Source organism: Galeopterus variegatus, unplaced genomic scaffold (genome assembly GCF_000696425.1).
Source record: "Galeopterus variegatus unplaced genomic scaffold, G_variegatus-3.0.2 Scaffold2348, whole genome shotgun sequence".
Classification (NCBI taxonomy): Eukaryota; Metazoa; Chordata; class Mammalia; order Dermoptera; family Cynocephalidae; genus Galeopterus; species Galeopterus variegatus.
Genome location: NW_007728459.1, coordinates 61,691 through 82,041, shown reverse-complemented (window position 1 = coordinate 82,041; position 20,351 = coordinate 61,691). Strand labels below are relative to the sequence as shown.

The window sequence follows — 20,351 nt, the reverse complement described above, 5'->3', positions numbered from 1 at the left end:
ACGAAAAAGATACATTGGCACGCATGCGCACTAACCACACACACACACACACACACACACACACACAAATTTGCTAACAAAGGACGTGCTAAAACCACACCCAACTGGACCCGAGGCAAAGGCCCTGACCAAACTACTCTATTTTCCCAACACTTTATAATAAACTGGTAGTAAGTAAAGTGCCTTTTTGTGTTCTGTGAGTTATTCTAGCAAATTACTGAACATGAGGAGGGGGTCATGGGACACCCATCCCCCGATTTATAGCCAGTCGGTTAGAAGTAAGGGTCACAATCTAGGACTTGCGACTAGCATCTGCAGCGCAGGAAGTCTTGTGGGACTGAGCCCTTAACCTATGGGGTCTGACACTACCTCTGGGCAGTTAGTGTCAGAATTGAGTTAGATTCTAAGTCACCCAGTTGGTAAGATCACCAAAAATTGGAAAATTGGTTGGTGTGGGGAAAAACCCACATATTTGGTGTTAGAAATATTGTGAGTATAGAGAAAAAAAGGTTTTTATTTTAGAGGCATAAAATAATTTTTACATTTAAAGAACGTAGGCCAGTGGCTGATATACAGTAAGCATCAACAAATATTGACTTTCGTTATTATTAGCCATGTGACTTTTTTGTGCTGATTAAATATTTGTAAAATATTTAGCACAGTATTGAGTACACTGTTTGAGCTCATATTATTAATTCAGTTCATCTCCAAAGACTGGATATACAATTTTAAGCATGTATTTGTTGAGGAAAAAAACCTAATCATTAACGTCATTTGGCTATCTTGTATGGCTTTTTACATGAGGGATTTTTAATCCTTTTATTGATATTAATAGAGAAGGCCCTTCAAGAAAATTGCATATTATCATTTTTTTGAGCATGTAACAATGAGTGTCTGTTTCTTCTGCATTCACTAAGCACCTACTATGTGCCAGGCACCATGCTGGGTGCTGAAAACACAAAGAACGAGACTCAGCACCTGCCCCTTGAGGAGCACCCACCTTTCTAGAGGGAGAGAGGGACAGACAAATACAAGTGTGGTGACAAATGTAACAAAGAAAAAGAAAGCTGGTTAAAGAACTGAGGAATGGCAAATGGTCCTATTTTTGAAATAATTTTTCTAGAACTAATGAATAATAATGTCTGCGTAGAGCTGTATTTCATTTCATTCCTATATAATGTTAAAAGAATTTTTGGTTTTTTTAAGTTAAGGTCATTACAATAGTGAGAATAGCTTACCTTTTTTCAGGGATGGAGCACATGCTAGGTGGAATTATGGTCCCCCCCAAATTTCTATCCTAATTCCTGGAGCCTGTGAGCACGATATGTTACATGGTGAAGGGGGCTTTGTGGATGGACTTCAGCTCATGCAGGTAGGCCCAGTACAATCACGTGGGCCCTTAAAGGTGGAAAGGAGGAAAACTGCTGAATCGATTATACAACCTAATCACTGGCATCTGTGTTTTGTGTATTTTCAAAAAGTCTTAAGCTTTGATGACTGATTTTTAAGTGAGATCCCTGTTATGCCAAGAAGACACTGTATCTCTTTCTGGGTGTAGTGGCTCCCAAGCCTTCAGCTTTATTTCAGCTGAGTTCCTTGTGAATTTTCCATTTAAGGGTTTGGAGGGGTTAGCATGTTTGTATTTCCATTCTAAAATTGAGTCTAGCAGTCCTTTTTTTCCAGTGGGGTAAGTAGTGTTTGATTTTTTTTAATTGTAGTATTCACATGATTGCTATAATAAAGTTTGGTTTGGTTTTTACAGTCATGCACAGGACAGTCCTTGTTCTCTGCTGTGACACTGTAAAAAGTTGTATAGGAGACTAAAGTCTTGATATTGTGAAGCAGAGGTTATTTTGCCAAAAGATTAAAAGGATTTTGTTGGTACTAGGGGGAGGCGGGTGGACGAGGAGGGCAAGAGCCAGAGAGACGCAGTGCAAGAAGAGGCAGGAGACATTCAGAGTGTGACAAGGACTTGCCCTACTGTTGCTGGCTTTGAATATGGAGGGGGCCACGAGCCAGGAAATGCAGATGGCTTCTAGGAGTTGAGCATGACCTCTAGCCAACAGCCAGCAAGACAGGACTTCAGTCCTACAACTGCACGGAACTAAATTCTACCAGCAACCCAAAGGAGACTGGAAGTGGCTTCTCTCCCAGTGCCTGGCCCTGTCGACACCTTGATTTCAGCCTGACGAGACTTGAAGGAGAGAAACCAGCCCAGCCCACCAGACTTCTGGCCTGCTGAACTGTAAGATAATAAAACTGTGTTATTTTAAGCCACTAGGTTTGCGGTAATTTGTTACAGCAGCCACAGAAAACTAACAAGTAGCAGAAGAGTAATGGGCCCTTTTCATGCCATTGGGATGGATGGGCCCAAGATTTCTCAGCAGGGGGGTTTAAAAGCAAGGAATCAAGTCTCCGACAGTCAGTCCTTCCCTGCTAAAATTCTCCCCAGAGGTCCACATTGCCTAGCCCAGGGCCTCTCAAATTGTAAAGTGCACACAAATGCCCTGGGGGTATTGTTGAAATGCAGATTCTGCTTCAGTGGGACTGGGTGAGGCCTGAGAGTCTGCATTTCTCATAAGCTCTCTGGTGACGCCCAGACTGCTGGTCCAAGGCAGCAGCAAGGACAGGTCTATGCTCCCTAGGGGAAGAGCAGACAAGGCCCCCCCACCCTCACTTCTGCCACTCTCCACCTTCATCACATTGTCACCAAGCCCCTCAGATGGAGATGCATCCATCCTGTTGCAGATGTATTCCCAGAGCCTGAAGTAGAACAGGTGTTCAATGAATATTCATCAAATGGATGCGTAGATTAATACTGACTCTGGGCTTCTAGGAAACAAAAAAGAATAGCAGAAAGGGAAATCAAGGGGCCAAGCACAAACAGAAGAACAAAAAGAAAAACCTTGGGGGCAGGAGGGTGAGAGAGTAGCAATTTGAGGAAAGGCACCTCTGCAACTGTTTGAAGTTAAAGACTGAGGCAACTGGGTATCAGATTTCAGCCTGGAGGAAAACCAGAGGAGGACCAGAAATTAAGGACTCCAACGTGCTCAGAAAGCCATATGTCAATGCAACTATAAACAGCTGATTTTCTAGTTTTCACTCCACACATACACATAGGCAGGACCTGTGGATTCCTTTCCTCCATATTCAATTAATATCCGGCCTGTGACCTTGTCCTGCTGATATAGGGCTGGGATAAATTCAGATTCATGCTCTTAGCTGCTCCAAGCAGCCTCATCAACGAGTGCTCTTCTGTAAAATTGGGGAAGGAAGTGAATGATGTGTCTCCATGTCTGGCCAACAGAAATCTCAGCTGTGTCTGGGCTGGCATGAAAGTCCTCCCTTTAATGGGGTAGGAGGCCAGCCCTGGGCTGGGCAGCTTGCCTCCAGCTGGGCTTTTGTTTTGGTTTCAAAGTCACCAAGACCTCCGGAGAAACAAAGCAACTGAGTTTGTCTTGTTTTGTTTTAGTGAGTCGAACTTGCCAGGGACACAAAGCTGAAATCTGCCCACAATATTCTTATGCTTCCCTCACATAAAGCCAAAAGTGCTAGCCAACAGCTCTGTTCCTTCTCCCACATGAGCTAATACTCTGTAGCTCTGTAGCCATGACTCTGTTTATAACCTTGCACTTCTAGAACCAGTGAGGAAAGTTGTGCTCATTATAAGAAATGCTTTCCCATCAAATATCACTTTTTTGGTTTTTTATTGTTGTTTTAGGAAGATCATTTAGAAAATGAGGTAAGGAGAAGTGTCCTTTCTTTTCTAGTGGAGAACAAACATCTGGGCTTTCCCCACCTCTGACTGTAGTTTCATGACAACATGGAGCATGTGACCTGGATGTATTTCAGAGGAAACTGCAAGAATCCAGGGTTTCACCCAAAAATGAGAAGCCCATTTATTTCTCTGTGTTCCTATTTCTCATGACCAGTGAGTGCTCCCAGCCCTGCTGTTAGTGGCTCACTGAAACAAGGTCAGGCCAGGAGGATTTGGAGAAATAAGGCCCTTTCTGCACAAGGGAATGAGTCATTTCTAAGAGGGTGTCCTGGGGAACCAAGCCTGAAGTTTGCCTGTTTTTCCCAGTCTGACAGCAATCTTGAAAGCCTTTCAAAAGGTCAGTGGGACTGATTTTGAGGGCCCCCCTGCATGACTGTGTGAGGCTTGGAGGGAAGTAGGTCGGGGGAAGCTGTGACACAGCTCTTGGCTAGGGCTGGCAAACAGGGTGCCATTAGGAGCACAGCAGAAGTCACTGCCAGCCCCTTCACAATGCCAAATGCTCAGTGCTCTCGGCCATTGGGCCCTCTGGGAGCCAACGGAAACACTGAGGTTACCAGTACAGACCCATCCACGGGGGTTCCTGAGGCTCACCCTCATATTTTAGCTGTTACTGCATGAATTAAATGCCAGAACCCTTAGCACTCAGGACCCGCTACTTTCTCAAACATTTCCATGGAAAAGTAACAGCAAGTATGTTACTAAGTCTAATTACAAGCCCAGAGTTTCCAGTGTGTTGGTCTTACAAGATGTATAAGTTCCACTACATGAAACCAACCAAACCATTTCACTATTTCCTTATACAGATGCTTGAATTCAAAGGTAGGAGCAATGGGAAATAACAAAAGAGCTGGGGATATTTTGACTGGTTTGGAATTGTCAATATGATAACTCTCCAAATCCTGGCCATCCAGCTGCTACTAGCCTGTTTTTCTTATGAAATTAATCTTGACTGGCTACAGTTTGCTGGAGGATGCTTTGGAATAAGGCAGCCATATCCAACCAGAGCCATTATTTTCCTTTGAATGAAATGAAGACATCCACCATGTATCCCCACCGGGTTTTCTCAGAGTGAATTTCAAGATCTCCCGAACTGTTATACTCTAAATTAGTTTCCAGGTGCACAGGTCCCAAACCCCTGTTTTCTAAAATCCTTAATCAAAGCTAGAGTCAAATAGCAAATTTTCAAAAAGAACTTCTCATTGAAACCACATGTTTCCAATTGGCACAATGACCAATTCTAATATAATCTCAAAGGCCTTCTGGAGCTTCATTAAAGTGGGCACCAAATCTCCATTGAAGCTCATTGAAAACTCCTCCCAAAATGCCCAGGACTTTCAGAAGTCATGGCTTTATATCCCTTAAGCTGGGACCTGGAATGGGCATCAACACCACAAATGCCTTATCAGGCTGTGACCATCTTCAAAGAGAAAGAAATCAGAAAAAGCTATAGTGAGACTTGTTAAATATTATGAGACTTGTTAAATATGATTTAGTAGGTGGAATCATTTAGAAGACCCTATCTAATCCGAAGTATGCAGACTGGTTTTAGGATTAAGTGCAATGATGAGTGCAATTCAAAGCTGACCAGACAAAAAAGAAACCCTCTGCATGGCTTCACAAACAACACAAGCATGTATGTGGTCAGTGAAGCTACCTGCGGTGTGCTGCATCCCTCCCTCCCCCAGCCACCCATCAAATACCTACTGAGCTCCCCCAAGTGTCAGGCACTGTGCTCAGCACTGGGTATTCAATGCTGAACTAAATAGTTCTTGACTCCCAAGGCCAAATAATAATATTTTGGTAACACATTTCTACTCCTATCATCTCTCCTTTCCTTGTCTTGCCTGCTCAGGACACTCCAGCCTGGGAAAGGAGTAAAACCCGGAGACAAAATCTTCCTGACAGCCACACAACAGGGATGACATGAAAGTTTTAAAAAATGTCTGCAAACTTGTAGACACACTTCTCAACCTGAGGTTCTGGTCTCTATTCCCTCCTGTTGAATCTAATCTGGGCTGGCCCTAGGAATGCATTCCTGACCAACAGAAAGCTATAGAAGTGATGCTGTGAAACTTCCAAGACTAGGTCAGAAAAGGCAACGTAGCTTCCACCCTGCTTGCTGGGACACTCACTTTTGGAACCCTGAGCTATCATGAAAGAAGTCCGAGTACCCTGAGGCCACCATACTGGGAGGCAGCTCAGGCCACGTGGAGAGGCCAAGTGGGGGCGCTCCAGTTGGCACTTGTAGCCTTTCTGTCCTCCCAGCCAAGGTGCCAGACATATGAGTGACATGTGAGCCTTTGGATTCTTCCGACCCCCAGCTGTTGAGTCACCACCAGCCTCCCAGTTTTCCCATTTGAGGCCCTGGACTTCATGGAGCAAAGGAAAGCTGTCCCTACTATGCCCTTTCCAAATACCTGACCCCAGGCCCTGGAGGAACAGGAGTGCCTGCAGTCACCCAACGTCTCTTCCTCGGATTCCCTGGGCTGGAGAGCCATATCACATCTCTCTCCTTTCCCTTCCCGGGCACCACTGATAGACCCAGTTACAGAACCAATATATCCATTCTTAGAAACTAGGGAGTCAGGGACGGAGCCTAAACACTCTTCTGGCCAGCCCACCCCCTTCAGATGCAGTTTGAGAACACAGACTCTGGATTTATCCTGACTCCATCACTTTCTAATTCTCTAAGTTTAGATGACTTCACTTAAAATTTTCAAATTTCAGCTTCTAATCTGTAAAATGGGGATAACAGTACTCACCTCAAAAGGTTGTCATCAAGATCACGATAAGGGAATCCAGGAAAATGCCTGGCATGTAGCAAATGCTCAGTACATGTTAGCTATTTTTAATCATGTCTTTCCTGGGAAGAAGCACCTCTTGAGACTTACCCCTTGTAAGACTTGAAAGCTGTCGTTGTTGGGTGGTGGGTCTTGATCTGGGTCAACACCAACTCTAAAAGTCACCAGGGAGAAAGACAAGGAGAAAAACAGAAAGTATTAGCTTGGCCCATGGCAGCCACGCCAGCTGAAAAGAGCAGGAGGCTGACCATCATCACGAAGCAGAAGGAGTGGTTAGCTAAAAGGAGAGGAAGACTGTCATGCAGAAGTCACGAGAAAGAGGTTGCATACCACATCAGATCCCAGAGGCTCGGAGGGGTGATAAATCCTGCGTGATCCTGCCCTAAGTGAGACCTCTAGAAAACGGCACATGCTGGCAACTGCCCATCTGCCTTCCTGCACCAGGAGGTCCCAGTGATCAAAACATGGGTCCCGCTGCACTGGGCCCTTCCTCTCTGCCCTCACTTCCTCCCTAACCTGCTTATTTCCCTAGCATTTTGTTATGAAATGCTTCAAATATGCAGGGAAGTGTTGAAAACTTTTACAGTGAACACCTGTGTACCCACCACCACTAGATTCTACCATAAATGTTTTACTGTATTTTCTTATTACCCATCTGTCCATTTCTCTATCACCCATCTTATTTTCTGGATGCATTCAAATAAAGTTGCAGACATCAGTACACTTGCCCCAAATACTTCAGCATATATATTGATAGAATCTCTACTTGACCAAACTTTAGTCAGGCTCTTCTGAATCCTCTTCCCAACTAGGCCCTGACTTTTGGGCTTCCATGTTTGTCTTTGCACCGCCCAATTTTAGGAAGAATCTTGCTAAGTTGGTATAGCCAGAGTCCCCAATCCTTGACATCTGATCCCCCTCAATATCTGATCAGGTTCCTCATCCTCCAACATCCCCCAGGTGGCGTCCGATCACCCTGGCTTGTCTTCAGCAAGAATCCTATTAGGTTGGTTTAGTCAGAATCTCCTTTATCCCTGGTGTTTCCTCTTCCTAGACATTTTCGATCCATTGACTCCTATCTCTCTCCCCTACTGCAAAACCCCATCTTGGTAGTCCCTATACCAATCAAGATGGTCCTGAAAAAGTTGGCCTTACTGTTTTAACAAGTGTCAGAATAGTGTTTTCTTTAACAATATCATTAACTAGATTCCTGACCTGCTTTCAATTCTGGTGCCCCCCACACACACCTTCCTCCATCAAAAATGACCTGAGAACTCACACATTTGAGAGCAACAACTGAAGACAAAGAAAAAGCAAAGTGGCAAAGTCCACCTATAACAACTTCCATAAAAGCACGAGGGCAATTATCTTGGCTTAGTAACAGCAACTGTTCCTCTATGCATCTGTTAATTTTTTGTATTCCTGTATCTTCCTCATTCAGAGTCAGAACTGTGACATGGATGATGAGGAAACCATGGAGCAACGAGGGAGAAAACAAAGATACCAGGAAAATCCTATTATCTCCCTTCAGTCCCCCCAGTGTTGCAAAGAATTGATAGTGTCATTAAAGGTAAACCAAGAATAGAGCTTTCAGCAGATTAGGTCTGATTTGAGCTTGAGAGGTGCCGAATAGGCTCTACCAGGGCGTTGACTCCAATAAGCAGACATTGGACGCACAAAGCTCCATGTGAATGCACGCACATACTTTTCCTCCTCTCCCTTACTCTCCCCCACCGTGATGCCCAGGACCTTTCCTGAGAAAGCAGATTAATGGAAAAGGGGGATAGAAGACAACACAGGTACACCCACCCTCTCAAAGCCAACCTCTACTCTGTCTTATTCCAGGTTTGTTGAGCACTAACCCAAGGTATGTGCCTCTGGAATCAGGGGATAGAAAAGAAAAGGGAACAATGACCCCACATTGTACTGAAGGCAAGTTTAAAACTGCATGACTTCACATATTCAGCAAATATTTACTGAGTACCTACTATGCTAGCCACTGTTCCGAGCACTTAGTTAAAATCTGTAGTGGGCCTGGCACCAGATTTCCTCCCTGTGGGCTGGGGTTTGATGGGATCTTTATATTGAATTAGATGGACTATGCTATGTGTCTAGAGGCTACCTCCAGGCAGGGGTTTCTGAGAGGTGGAAGCTTGTTCTCATGACTGGACATTATGTGGGGACCTTTGAGCAACAAATCTCACGGCGATCTTTTGACATGAAAACCATCTGATCGAGGGCTGCCCACAAAAGTCACACCAAAGCCCCAGTGCACACAGAGTATCAAATGTACAAAAGTGGTAGAGGAGAGGTAGCATATTGAACTCCTGGCTGTTAATCATTAACCCTCACCTGTTTTTAGAGTTTCTCGATGTACATTAATTACATACAGAAAAATCCTCTATGTGGTCGTTTTGTCAGCATTTGTAAGGTCAACAGCTAAGAATCCAAAATTAGGCCTCACTCTGTGCATTCTTCAGCAGCACAAAGCCACTTCGTGCCAGACTAATTCACTTAAGATGAGAGACTCAGAGGGGCAGGGCAGTGGTGACCCCAGCATCGCTCAGACAGCCTACCAGAACGTGACATGGCTGCCCTCAGCCTAAGCACAGAGGCACTGTTGAAGGGCATAAAAGTGCAGGATGGCCAAGAATGTGGCAGTTCAGATCTGCTGCTAGTAATCTCTCCTTTCTGCATTGTGAATTCTGAAAGAGGTGTATTAGCTTTGGTCAGTGGCTTCCATGTCAGTAAAGATAAGTCAAACTAACTTTATCAGCCCAGATGAAACAGGAAGCCTAGAGACAGGAGAAAAAGGCTTAAGTGTGCCCTATATTACAACAAGGAAGATAAAGTCAAATATAGTAAAAGCTGCCACATGAAATTTAGTCCCCTCTGTTCTTTTAATTAACCTCTACTAGGAGAAAAAAAATCTGTTTAACAAGAAAATAAATTCTGTTTAACAAGAACTGCTTATAAAGACTAGGTTCGACTATTTTCATTCAACTCCTGGAAAGTGGAACTCATCCATTCATCCTGGGCCCACGTGGCCAGGCCAGAAATCAAAATAACAAAACCCAAAACAAAACAAACATAACAAAATGTTGGAATAACTTGACAAACTCACGAAATTAGGGCCACCTTAACCTCATCCCCAACCCGTGAGGTTCCCCACTCTGTTCTGGAGGAACTTGAGAGTGATTCTAGATCCACAGTGTCCAACAGGACTTTTGCAATAATGGAAATGTCCTCTATCTGCTCTAATATGATAACCACTAGCCACACGTGGCTACTGAGCCCCTGAAATGTGGCTAGTATGACCGAAGAACTGCATTTTACACTTTAGTTTTAGCTAATTTAAATTTAAATTGCCACATATGGCTAGTGGCTACTGAATTGAACAGTACAGATTCTAGAAAGTACTAATTCCAGCCATGTTTTTTCTCTAGCATCATTTTTTTCTTTACTAAAAAAGTGACAACCATCTGCTAACTTTTTGCTCTCTCAATGTTAACACCCTAGATTCTGCTGGGATCCTGCAGACACACAACTTCAAGTCCCATAAATATTAAGTAAAACTTTGCTTGAACTGATTATTTACATTTAGATAATAGAGATTCCTCGCTTCAGTATATAAAATAAATTTTAAAACCCTCTGAAAGCTCTTCTTTCATATAAATGTCATCTTATAAACATAAAAGGAATTGACAGAATTAGAAAATCACCATTTTCCACCCCAGTGTAATAATTGTTTCAAGCAAAGATCAGTGAATGCTTTTACCACAGGGTAAGAAGTTGTTAGGAATCTGGCCATTCACACGATGTCAAAGGATCATTCTACAGATTACAAAGAGAAAATGGTACTTTTACAGTAGAGAGACCGGGGGTCACTACCTTAACCAAGTGATCAAATGTAACATCACTAATAAAGGGGCAGCCTGACAATATGCGCCACCTGATAGCATGCAATAAGAAATGTATAACCTCACTCTTACAGTGTTTTTGGCAAAAATGATTATCTATCTCTGGTCACAAGGAAAACAAATCAGAAAAAGCCAGATTGTGGGACACACTGTAAGACAACTATCCTGAATACTAAAAAAAAAGAAGAAAAAAACCCAAACCTCAATGCCATAAGAGACCACAAAAGGGGGGTTGGGGGGGTTGTTTTACATTAAAAGAGATGGGACAACCAAAGTAAACACTGAGTGGATCCTGGACCTGTGTGTGTGTGTGTGTTTGTGTGTAAAATTCACATTACTTTCCTCAGGTGTGATAAAGGTATCATGATTATGTAAGAGACTAGATTCCCAGGAGATACATTCTGAAGTATTTAGGGGTGGAAAGTCACAATGTCTGCAATGTACTTTGAAGTATTTTCAAATGGTTGAGAGAGAGAAAGTTAAAGGTCACAATATGACTCAATGTTAACAATTGGTGAATCCAGGTTAGTACTTGGGTACTCGTTGTTCTATTCTTTCAACTTTTTAGCCAATTTAAAATTTTTCACAATTAAAAAAAAATAATTACATATTTGGTAAAAATGTTTCAAAAACACATCAGTCTATTTTCTGGTCTCTCTAATTTAATCAAATCTACTAATATTGATGATTCAAGATCTCATATTATTGCAGGGTCTGAAAATTACATATTGTAAAGATTCATGAACATAGGGTGTTATAATAGGTAAATATACATAATAGATAAATAGGTAGATAAAGATTCTAGTAATCATGTGGTTTTCTTTTCTAGATAAATCCTGGAATGTTTTGTTGAAATTCCCCTTCCAAAAGTCAAGAACAAGGAGAAAAATGCTAGTTAACTGACACATATGTGGTCAATAAAATGCCAAGTGATGCAGCCATGTTCAGATCTGGCTATGTGCATCCCCCAGAAATCTGTAGCCCTGAGGACAGTCCTCTCCAAGGCCCCCTTTTCCTTGCTTTTACCACCATTCTACATGGAAGCTACAACCTTCGCTGCAGCCACTTGCTATCAACCACCTGTCTGAGATGCAGCCCAAACTCTTGACAGCACAGAGCCTAAAAGGACCTCCTGGGCCCTCCCACAGACAGAGGAATGTGGGAAGGCCTCTTGGGGTCTCCTGGAGGTCCTCGCTACTGGTGTAAGTACTGAATAGGAGATTTCCAAGAAAGGAAATGAAGCCCTGCTTCCCAGCTTGCTACCGCTTTTTAAATGCCAAAAGAAAACAGACCAGGGGTCATGAGACATAAGTAATGTTCTTCTGCAATTTCTTTCCCCTTTCAAGGCTGTTTACTTTAGGGTGATTTAATAATTACTTTTCTGGCAGGGCTGAAGCCCCTTGGACCAATCCCCAAGGATGACATTGGACCCTGTGGCTCCCTACAAAGGGCCCCACCTTTGGGGCAGAGCCCAGAACCAAACTGATCTCTTGGAACAGGAAGTAAAGCCAATAGGCCAGAGGTTTGGTGTGGTGCTGGGCAGCAAGAAATCATAGGCACAGCATTTTAATTACAGATTTACAGCTTCAGAAAACTTGACTTGATCCCCTAACTTTCTGAAATTCCTAGTTTCGGACAACTGTCCACAATATATATTTCTTCCCTGACCTGCTATAATGCTTTTGATCCAGGACACCATATAAATCTGGAACTTTTTGTGCTGTTTTATTATATCATATTTTAGCATTCCCCTGATACATCAGGGCTGAGCTCATCAGAGCACACACAACAGTCTTTTCTTCCAGAATGAACTGAATTATACTTACTTTCATTAAGAATGAGACAAATGTGGAAATCCCACACCAAGTGAGAAAATAAAGCAAATTGATGTGCTCATTCTGGAATGAATAAATACTTAGAATTAATAACTTCCCATCTGGTATAATAATACATCCATTCTGCTTAACAGATAAAATGCCATGAAATCTCAGAAACTTTTAGAAGTGTTCTACTTTGGTAATTTAAAAAAATCTGAATGGTCAAGGTTCTGAGTAACTTGAGGTATATGAGACACAAGACACATACTTTCATATGAAACCTTGAACACCAGATCATAATCTGAATTCTCTCATGTCCCAAGTGTAGTAACATACATTTTGCCTAGAGGACCTTCCTTCTTGAAGATGAGATGCTTCAAAGGAAAAGGTTTCCTCTGCAACTTAACTGGTACCTAAAGTCAGGTCTCCAAAAATGAACTTTTTAGTGTATGTTTGTGTGTGTGTGTGTGTGTGTTTTAAACAGTTAGAAAAAAGTGCGAACCCAGTGAATTTAAATACTTCAATTAAATTTCATGCGTGTCATTACAGTGTACATGCGGAGACTGGTGATATCTCAGGACCCATGCCCTATTACAGGTATCACTGCTTTCACTGCTGCCCTCAAGGAGTGAAATATTTTCACAATGCTAAGAACAGAGTTCAGGCCTATGTTGCATTTGATTTATCTACTGAAACCGAGATCCAGATCAAGAAGAAAGCGTGCCAATCAGAGATATAGAAAGGAAAGAAGAAACATTAAAGTTTTTACTCTGTTTGCCCCAACATCACCACCCTTAAGCATAATTATATTATAAACTTGGATGGACACTAACAAATTACATCAGAGGAATCTTCATCCTTTTGATTAAAAAATGTTCTTCATATCTCATGATTCACCATGATAAGGTACAAGTACATAAATATATACTTTAAAAAACCACAGCATTGGTATTTAATTAAGATAGTATAAGCCATACTCCAGTCATGTCTGAAGCATGAAATTCTAGTTCTGTTTATGAGTTAAAAGCCTTATCTACTAGATCGTAAGCAGGCTTTTGTGGGAAAAGTGTCTGTGGCTCTGAAAATGAGCTGCTCTTGACACTAAGCTCAGTTGTACAAAAAGGAGACACTTGCCAACTCAGGCTTTGGTGGTGACATACATCGTGCAACATGTGGGGCAAGGGAACAGAATCCCAGGAACACTGACACATCAATCAACCCAGAGAAAGGGTGAAAAACATCATTAGAATTAACTTAACCTCGCCCTTTGCTAAAAGGGGTAGGGGTTGGCACCTGTAGGAAGGAAGAGACAAGTAGCATATAGAGAGATCTCTCAGGTTAGAAAGAGGAGAAAAGCCAGGCCCGGTTAATTTGTTTCTGAGGATGCCCTTGTGTCACCTGATGTACTGCCAGCGTTGTTCATTCTGGTCCTCTTCAGAGGGCTCCTCGACTCCAACTCTGGTCAGCAGAAGAAGGGAACGTGAGTGTGACAGGGACAACAGGGAGCCAGGAGCTCTGGGCACATGACCTGGACCATGTCCATGAAAGAATAGGCATCTCACTTTCAACATAAATCCAGACCTTTTCCTAAACTGTCCCCATTCTCAAAAACGCAGAGAAGCAGAAAGGCTGCTAAATTTCCATTTAAAGCGACCATGTTTGGAGCCAGGTCAAATGAGGATTAATTAGGAGTGAAGATAAGCCTCTCAAAATATAACGTAATGAAATCAGAGGAATAAATGCACCTCATAGAAAATGAATTTATACAACTTTTACAATTCCTCTGTTTCATAAAGCAAGACACATCCATACACAAAATAGAAAACAACTGTTACTAAACACATATTTGAAGTGTTTACACGTATTTTTACACATATTTTACAGAAAGAGCAAAAAGCAAAATATTATTGAAAAACAGCAACAATGCTTAAGAAGACAAAGATGGCCTTTTTTTCTAGACAAGCAAACCACATTGTCCGCAGGTTCAACCTGAAGGTCAGGAAACCAATTTCTGCTATTCTCTTCAGCTTGTGGTCTCTGAGTTGACATGGTCCACTTTCACCTTCCTTAATGATTTCAGGGTTACTCAGAGTGCATTTGGACTTTACCATCATGCTACAGCAGAGTTTTGCAAACTTGGCACTATTGACATTTTGGGTCAGATATTTTTCTTTTTTGTTTTTTTAGGGTGACTATAATGAGCAATAATTTATTGTATATTTTTCATATAGCTAGAAAATAGGATTTCAAATGTTTTTAACACAAAGAAACGATAAACATTTGAGGTGATGGATATGCTAATTACCAACCTGATCATTATGCATTGTATACATGTATCAAAATATCACTCTGTACTCCACAAACATACACAATTATTACATGTCAGTTAAAAATAATACTTTTTAAAAAAGAGACAAGTTACGTGTCCTTCCCAGAGCATGCGGAACATTTAATAAAGAGTAGCTCTGATGATCAGGTTTTTTATTGCCCTCCTGCACATGTAACAGTTGGAAGAGCAGATATCTCCCTGTCTGCCTGACGTTATTATATACCCATGTCTATGATAGGTCCTCAGAAAGAAATGTTGGCAGTGCTGGTAGATGCAGAGAGAGAATGAGTGGGACAGACCCACATGTACAAAAAGGAAAGAAAGAGAAAAGGCAAAAGCACATTCATCTTCATCTTATGAAGATTTCAGACAATACTTTGACTATCTATAGCTTTGAATCCCTTGTTTCAAAGTTATGGTTGTGACTGTGGCTGTGGTTGTTTTCAAGATGGACCTTCTTTCCAGAGACACTCTTAAGAAATGCCCTACAGATGGGGCAGAAGGATAACTGGCTTCATTCCTTTTTAGCACCTGTTAGATTAGAGTCCATACTACCTAGCTGGAGAAATATGGAAGGCAGAAACTTCCTGAGAAAGTCCCACTGACTTCCTCTGGGCTTTAGGGCCCTAAACCAAATTCAGCAGAATACATTACTTTGAAGTGTGCTCTTTTGCCTTCTCACCCATCAAATTCAAAATCAAGACTATCTAAGACCTACTTAGATGCCCGAGATAAGAGCCACCCCCTCTCTTCCTTCACTGGCCCATCAAGATTTTCTTTTTAACATTTACTTAATATTTGTGGAGTATAGTGTGTTGCTTCAATACATGTGTATACATATACTGCACAATAAATCACTTAGGGTAGAGAGCTTATAGCCGTTAGTTCACCATTTCTCCTCCCCCTACCCCTTTCCCCTTCTGACCTCTGGTAACCATTATTCTACTCTCTGCTTCTATGAGACTACTTTTTTTTTTCTTTAGATTCCACATATGAATGAGATTATATGGTATTTGCCTTTCTGTGCTTGTCTTACTTCACTTAACATGGTCTCCAGTTCCATCCATGCTGCTGCAAATTACAGGATTTTATTTTTTATAGATGAATAGTATTCCATTATGTATATATACCACAGTTTTTTTTTTATCCATTCATCTACTGATAGGCATTTAGGTTGATTCCATCTCTTGGCTATTGTGAATAGTGTTATAATGAACATGGGAGTGCAGGTGTCTTTTTGATAATCCATTTCATTTCCTGTGGGTATATACCCAGTAGCGGGATAGCTGGATCATAAGGCAGTTCTACTTTTAGTTCTCTGAGGAACCTCCACACTGTTTTCTACAATGGCTGTACCAATTTACGTTCCCACCAACAATGTAGGAGAGTTCCGTTTTTTCTACATCCTTGCCATGGCATTTGTTATTTTGGGGCCAGATCATTTTCTATTGTAGGGGGGCTGTCCTGTGCACTGTAGGATGTTTAGCAGCACCCCTGGCTTCTACCCACAGGACACCAGTAGCAACACCCCTCCCCCAGGTTGTGGCAACCAAAAATGTCTCCAGATATTGCCAAATGTTGCCCTCAGCTGAAAAGAACTACACTAAATTGTGTATTCTCAATGGGGGTGATATCGCCTCAATGGATGTGAAAATTGATTCCCACAGGATAAAAAAAAAAACTCACTTAGATATTACAATGGTTTGTAGCCTTCCAAAGCTCCAAAATACATAAACAGATACATAGCAAATCTGTGGTATTAACATTTCACTGGAGGAGGTAAATAGGGGAAAAATTGTAAAGGCTCCTTAGGGGGACAATAATGAGTAAAAGGTTGAGAAACACTGTGCTAGACAATGCCCAAATTCTCATGCTACTAATATCCCCTGAAATATGCATGTGAGAACATGATGCTTCCTAAGTGGTACTTTTAATTAGTTACATGTTCAGAATGTGACTTAAACCAGACTCTGTTACTATAGCATCGAAAAATTATAACAAATACCAGGAAAACAAGCTAGATTCATTTAATGTAAGATTTTCTGTCTCTTGAGTAGTAGTAATAATAGTAATAGCAATAATAGCAGTCATAATACTATGATTAGTAATGATAATATAACAGTTAAAATATACTAAGTGTTTACCATGTGCCAGATGATACATTTAAGGAGAGAATTCTTCATCACATTTATTTCTTATCACACTTTATCCTCACACTATGATCATCCCTATTTAATTGGTGAGGAAACCGAGGGTTAGAGGTGAAGTAAGTTGCCCAAGGTCACAAAGGTAGAAATGGTAGAGCCAATATCCCAACTCAGGCTGTTAGACCCCAGAGCCCCAGCCCTTCATCTTACAGGATACTGCCTTTGATTACAAGATGGCATCTTTAACGTCTTCTAAAATATCCAGTTACAAATGCTATTATATAAAGAGCTCAGGACTTCTGCCAGCCTTCATTCCTTCTGTTATCTTGCAAAGAGCTTTATTATAAATTCTCAGTCTAACAGGATTATACCAAGCAGAGTGTTCTTACTTGTCCTTGAATGATTACATTACTGCACTCTGGGCTGTGAAGATTACCTGTTCATTTGGCTGCCTGGGTGTGGGCCATTTTACCACCACCCACCATCACCACTTCATGTGTGTGTCACTTGAAGCTGGGGGCTCCAAGAGGACAGTTACCATGCTGCCACAATGCACTCGGGACACATACAAGGCTCATCTGCTGAAATAATCCCATGATCATTTTTTTTCAGTTGCCAAAATTATGTCACTTGTGAATGACAATACTTACTCAAGACACTAAGAAAAATAGTATGCAGTCTGTGCATTAACAGAAAACAATTTGAGCATTTTGCCATTATGTTCTAAAATATCAATCACAAAACACCAATTTAAAAGATAAAATGGGCTTATGGAAAGCAGTGACCTGGCTTTGGATTTGTAGTTATAGTCAATTTTATTTTATACACAGACCTGAAATTAGCCATGGTTAAGAATCATAGCTAACTCCTAATTATTTATGGTGGAACACCAAGAGCTACCTTAGGGCTTCCAAATTCTGAGCAGCTACTTAACAGCTCCTCAGGGACTCTCTCAGCAGCCTGGAGAAATAAGGGACAAGTAGGTACTGATCCTACTGAGGTCACAGGGGCCAAAACAACACACTAAATTTCAGGGAGTTTCTGCATCGATTTAGAATAAGAACCTGGGTTACAGAAGTGATTCATGGCCATTGAGTAATACTACAAGCCACAAGCCAGAAAAACCAATGAGTCTCACTACCTTATTGCAGAGGGAATTCCTTTTGATGTAATCTCTTTAAATGTCAGTTTCTACAATTACATAATGATTATTTATACACATGTGGAAAAATGCAATGAACTGACACTATACGTATTTTTCAACAATAGCACACTTTGCTTCATTATGCTGTCTGGGTAGAGTTGGACAGAAGGCAGAAAATAATAAAGATAGGAGCAGAAATCAATTAAATTGAAATCAGAAATATACAGAAAATCAGTGAAAAAAACAGCTGGTTCTTTGAAAAGATCAATAAAATTGACAAACCCCTAGGAAGTCTGACAAAAAAAAGAAGATACATATGATCAGGAATAAAATATCAAAAAATATCAGAAATAAAACAGGGGATATCACTACAGACCCCACAGACATCAAAAGGATAAGAGAATGCTACAAACAACATAAACGTGAAAACTTAGATGAAATTGACCAATTTCACAAACTATCCACAATTCACCCAATTTGAAATAGATAATATGAATATAGCTCTCACAGAAATTGGCTTCATAATTTTAAAACTTCTGGAAAAAAAAGTCTCCAGGTCCAGATAGCTTCACTGGAAAATTCTACCAAATGGTTAAAGAAAAGAGTTAACACCAATCCTACACAATCTCTTCCAGAAAACAAGAATAGGGAACATCTCCCAACTCATTTTGTGAGGCAAGATTATCCTGATACCAAAAACAGACAAAGGCAGTACAAAAAAAGAGAATTACAGACCAATATCCCTCATGAACACAGATATAAAAACCTTAACAAAATATTTACTCATAGAATTCAGCAATATGTAAAAGAATAAAACACTATAATTAAGTGGGGGTTATTTCAGAGAAGCAAGGCTGGTTTGATATTTGAAAATTAATCAATGTAATCTACCATATTAATAGGCTAAACAAGAAAAATCATATGATCATATCAATTGATGCAGAAAAAGCATCTGACAAAATTTAACAACTGTGCATGACAAAAACTCAGAAAACTAACAGTAGATAGGAACTTCTTCAACTTGATGATGAACATCTAGAAAAACCCTATAGTTAATGTCATACTTAATGGCAAAAGACTTAATGCTTTCCTCTTAAGGAACAAGGGAACAAGGTGAGGATGGCCACGCACACCACTCTTATTCAACATAGTACTTAAATGTCCTGGCCAGAGCAGTAAGACAAGAGAAGGAAACAAAAGGCACAGTGGTTGTAAAGGAAGAAATAAAACTATCTCTATTAGCAAATGACACGATGGTCTATGTAGAAAAACCCCAAAGAATCTGCAACAACAACAACAACAAAAAGGAACCACCAAAAACCATCCTGGAACTGATAAGTGAGTTCAGCAAGGTTACAGGATACGTGACAAAGCACGTACAGGTCTTGTATGCTAAAAACTACAAAATAATGATGAAAGAAGTCAAACAAGGTCTGAAAAAATGGAGAAACATACCATGTTTGTGGATTGGAAGACTTGACATAAAAAGATGTCAGTCTCCCCAAATTGATAAACAGGTTTAACACAATTCTTATGAAATTCCCAGCAAGATAGAGATAAGTTTATTCTAAAATTTGTACAGAAAAGAAGTAGTATAGCTACAATTTTGAAAAAGAAGAATCAAGTGGGAGAAATCACTCTACCTGATGCTAAGGCTTGCTATATAATTGTAGTTATATAGATAGTTTGGTATTAGCAGAGGGATAGACACAAAAATCAATGGAACAGAACGGAAACAGACTCCCATGCAAGCAACTGATTTTTGACAAAGGAGCAAAAGTAATTCAATGGAGTAAGGATAGTCTTTTATAGCAAATCATGCTGGCAAATAAAATAAAACCTCAACCTAAACTTTGTATCTTATACAAAAGTTAACTTGAAGTGGATCATATAGACTTAAATGTAAAGTATAAAACTAAAAAAATTTTAGAGGATAACACAGAAGGAAATCTTTGGGACCTAAGGCTTGCTGAAGAGTCCTTAGACATGACACCAAATACATGATCCATAAAAGGAAAAAAAAAAGATAAATTGCACTTCATCAAAATCAAAACTTCTGCTCTATGAAGGACTTTAAAAGATTAAAAAACAAGCTACAGACTAGGAGAAAATATTTACAAACCATGTATATGACAAAAGACTAGTATCTAGAATAAAGAACTCTCAAAACTCAATTTTTTAAAGGATTTTTAAAAATTAACATATTCAGGGGCCGGCCCGGTGGTGCACTCGGTAGAGTGCGGCGCTTGGGAGCACGGCGGCGCTCCCGCTGAGGGTTCGGATCCCATATAGAGACCAGTCCGCTCACTGGTTGAGCGGGGTGTGGGCACAACACCGAGGGTTGCGATCCCGTTGCCGGTCCCGGTCCAGTACGGGCGCGACACTGAGGGTTGCGATCCGTTGCCGGTCACGAAA

The 20,351-nt window shown here is 40.9% G+C and overlaps 1 protein-coding gene across 3 annotated transcripts in view; it reads right to left on the bottom strand.

Annotated features, from left to right (window-relative positions):
- The window catches only part of SLC9A7 (solute carrier family 9, subfamily A (NHE7, cation proton antiporter 7), member 7), a 74,595-nt gene that overhangs the window by 15,733 nt on the left and 38,511 nt on the right, over positions 1–20,351 (bottom strand). For 2 of the 3 annotated variants that reach the window (XM_008581407.1, XM_008581408.1), the window contains exons 12-13: positions 13,715–13,774; positions 6,670–6,733 (exon numbers count right to left, since the gene is read on the bottom strand). In XM_008581407.1, coding sequence (XP_008579629.1) covers positions 6,670–6,733; positions 13,715–13,774 — 124 coding nt within the window. The remainder of the gene's footprint in view (positions 1–6,669; positions 6,734–13,714; positions 13,775–20,351) is intronic. The other variant, XM_008581409.1, reaches the window with a different exon arrangement.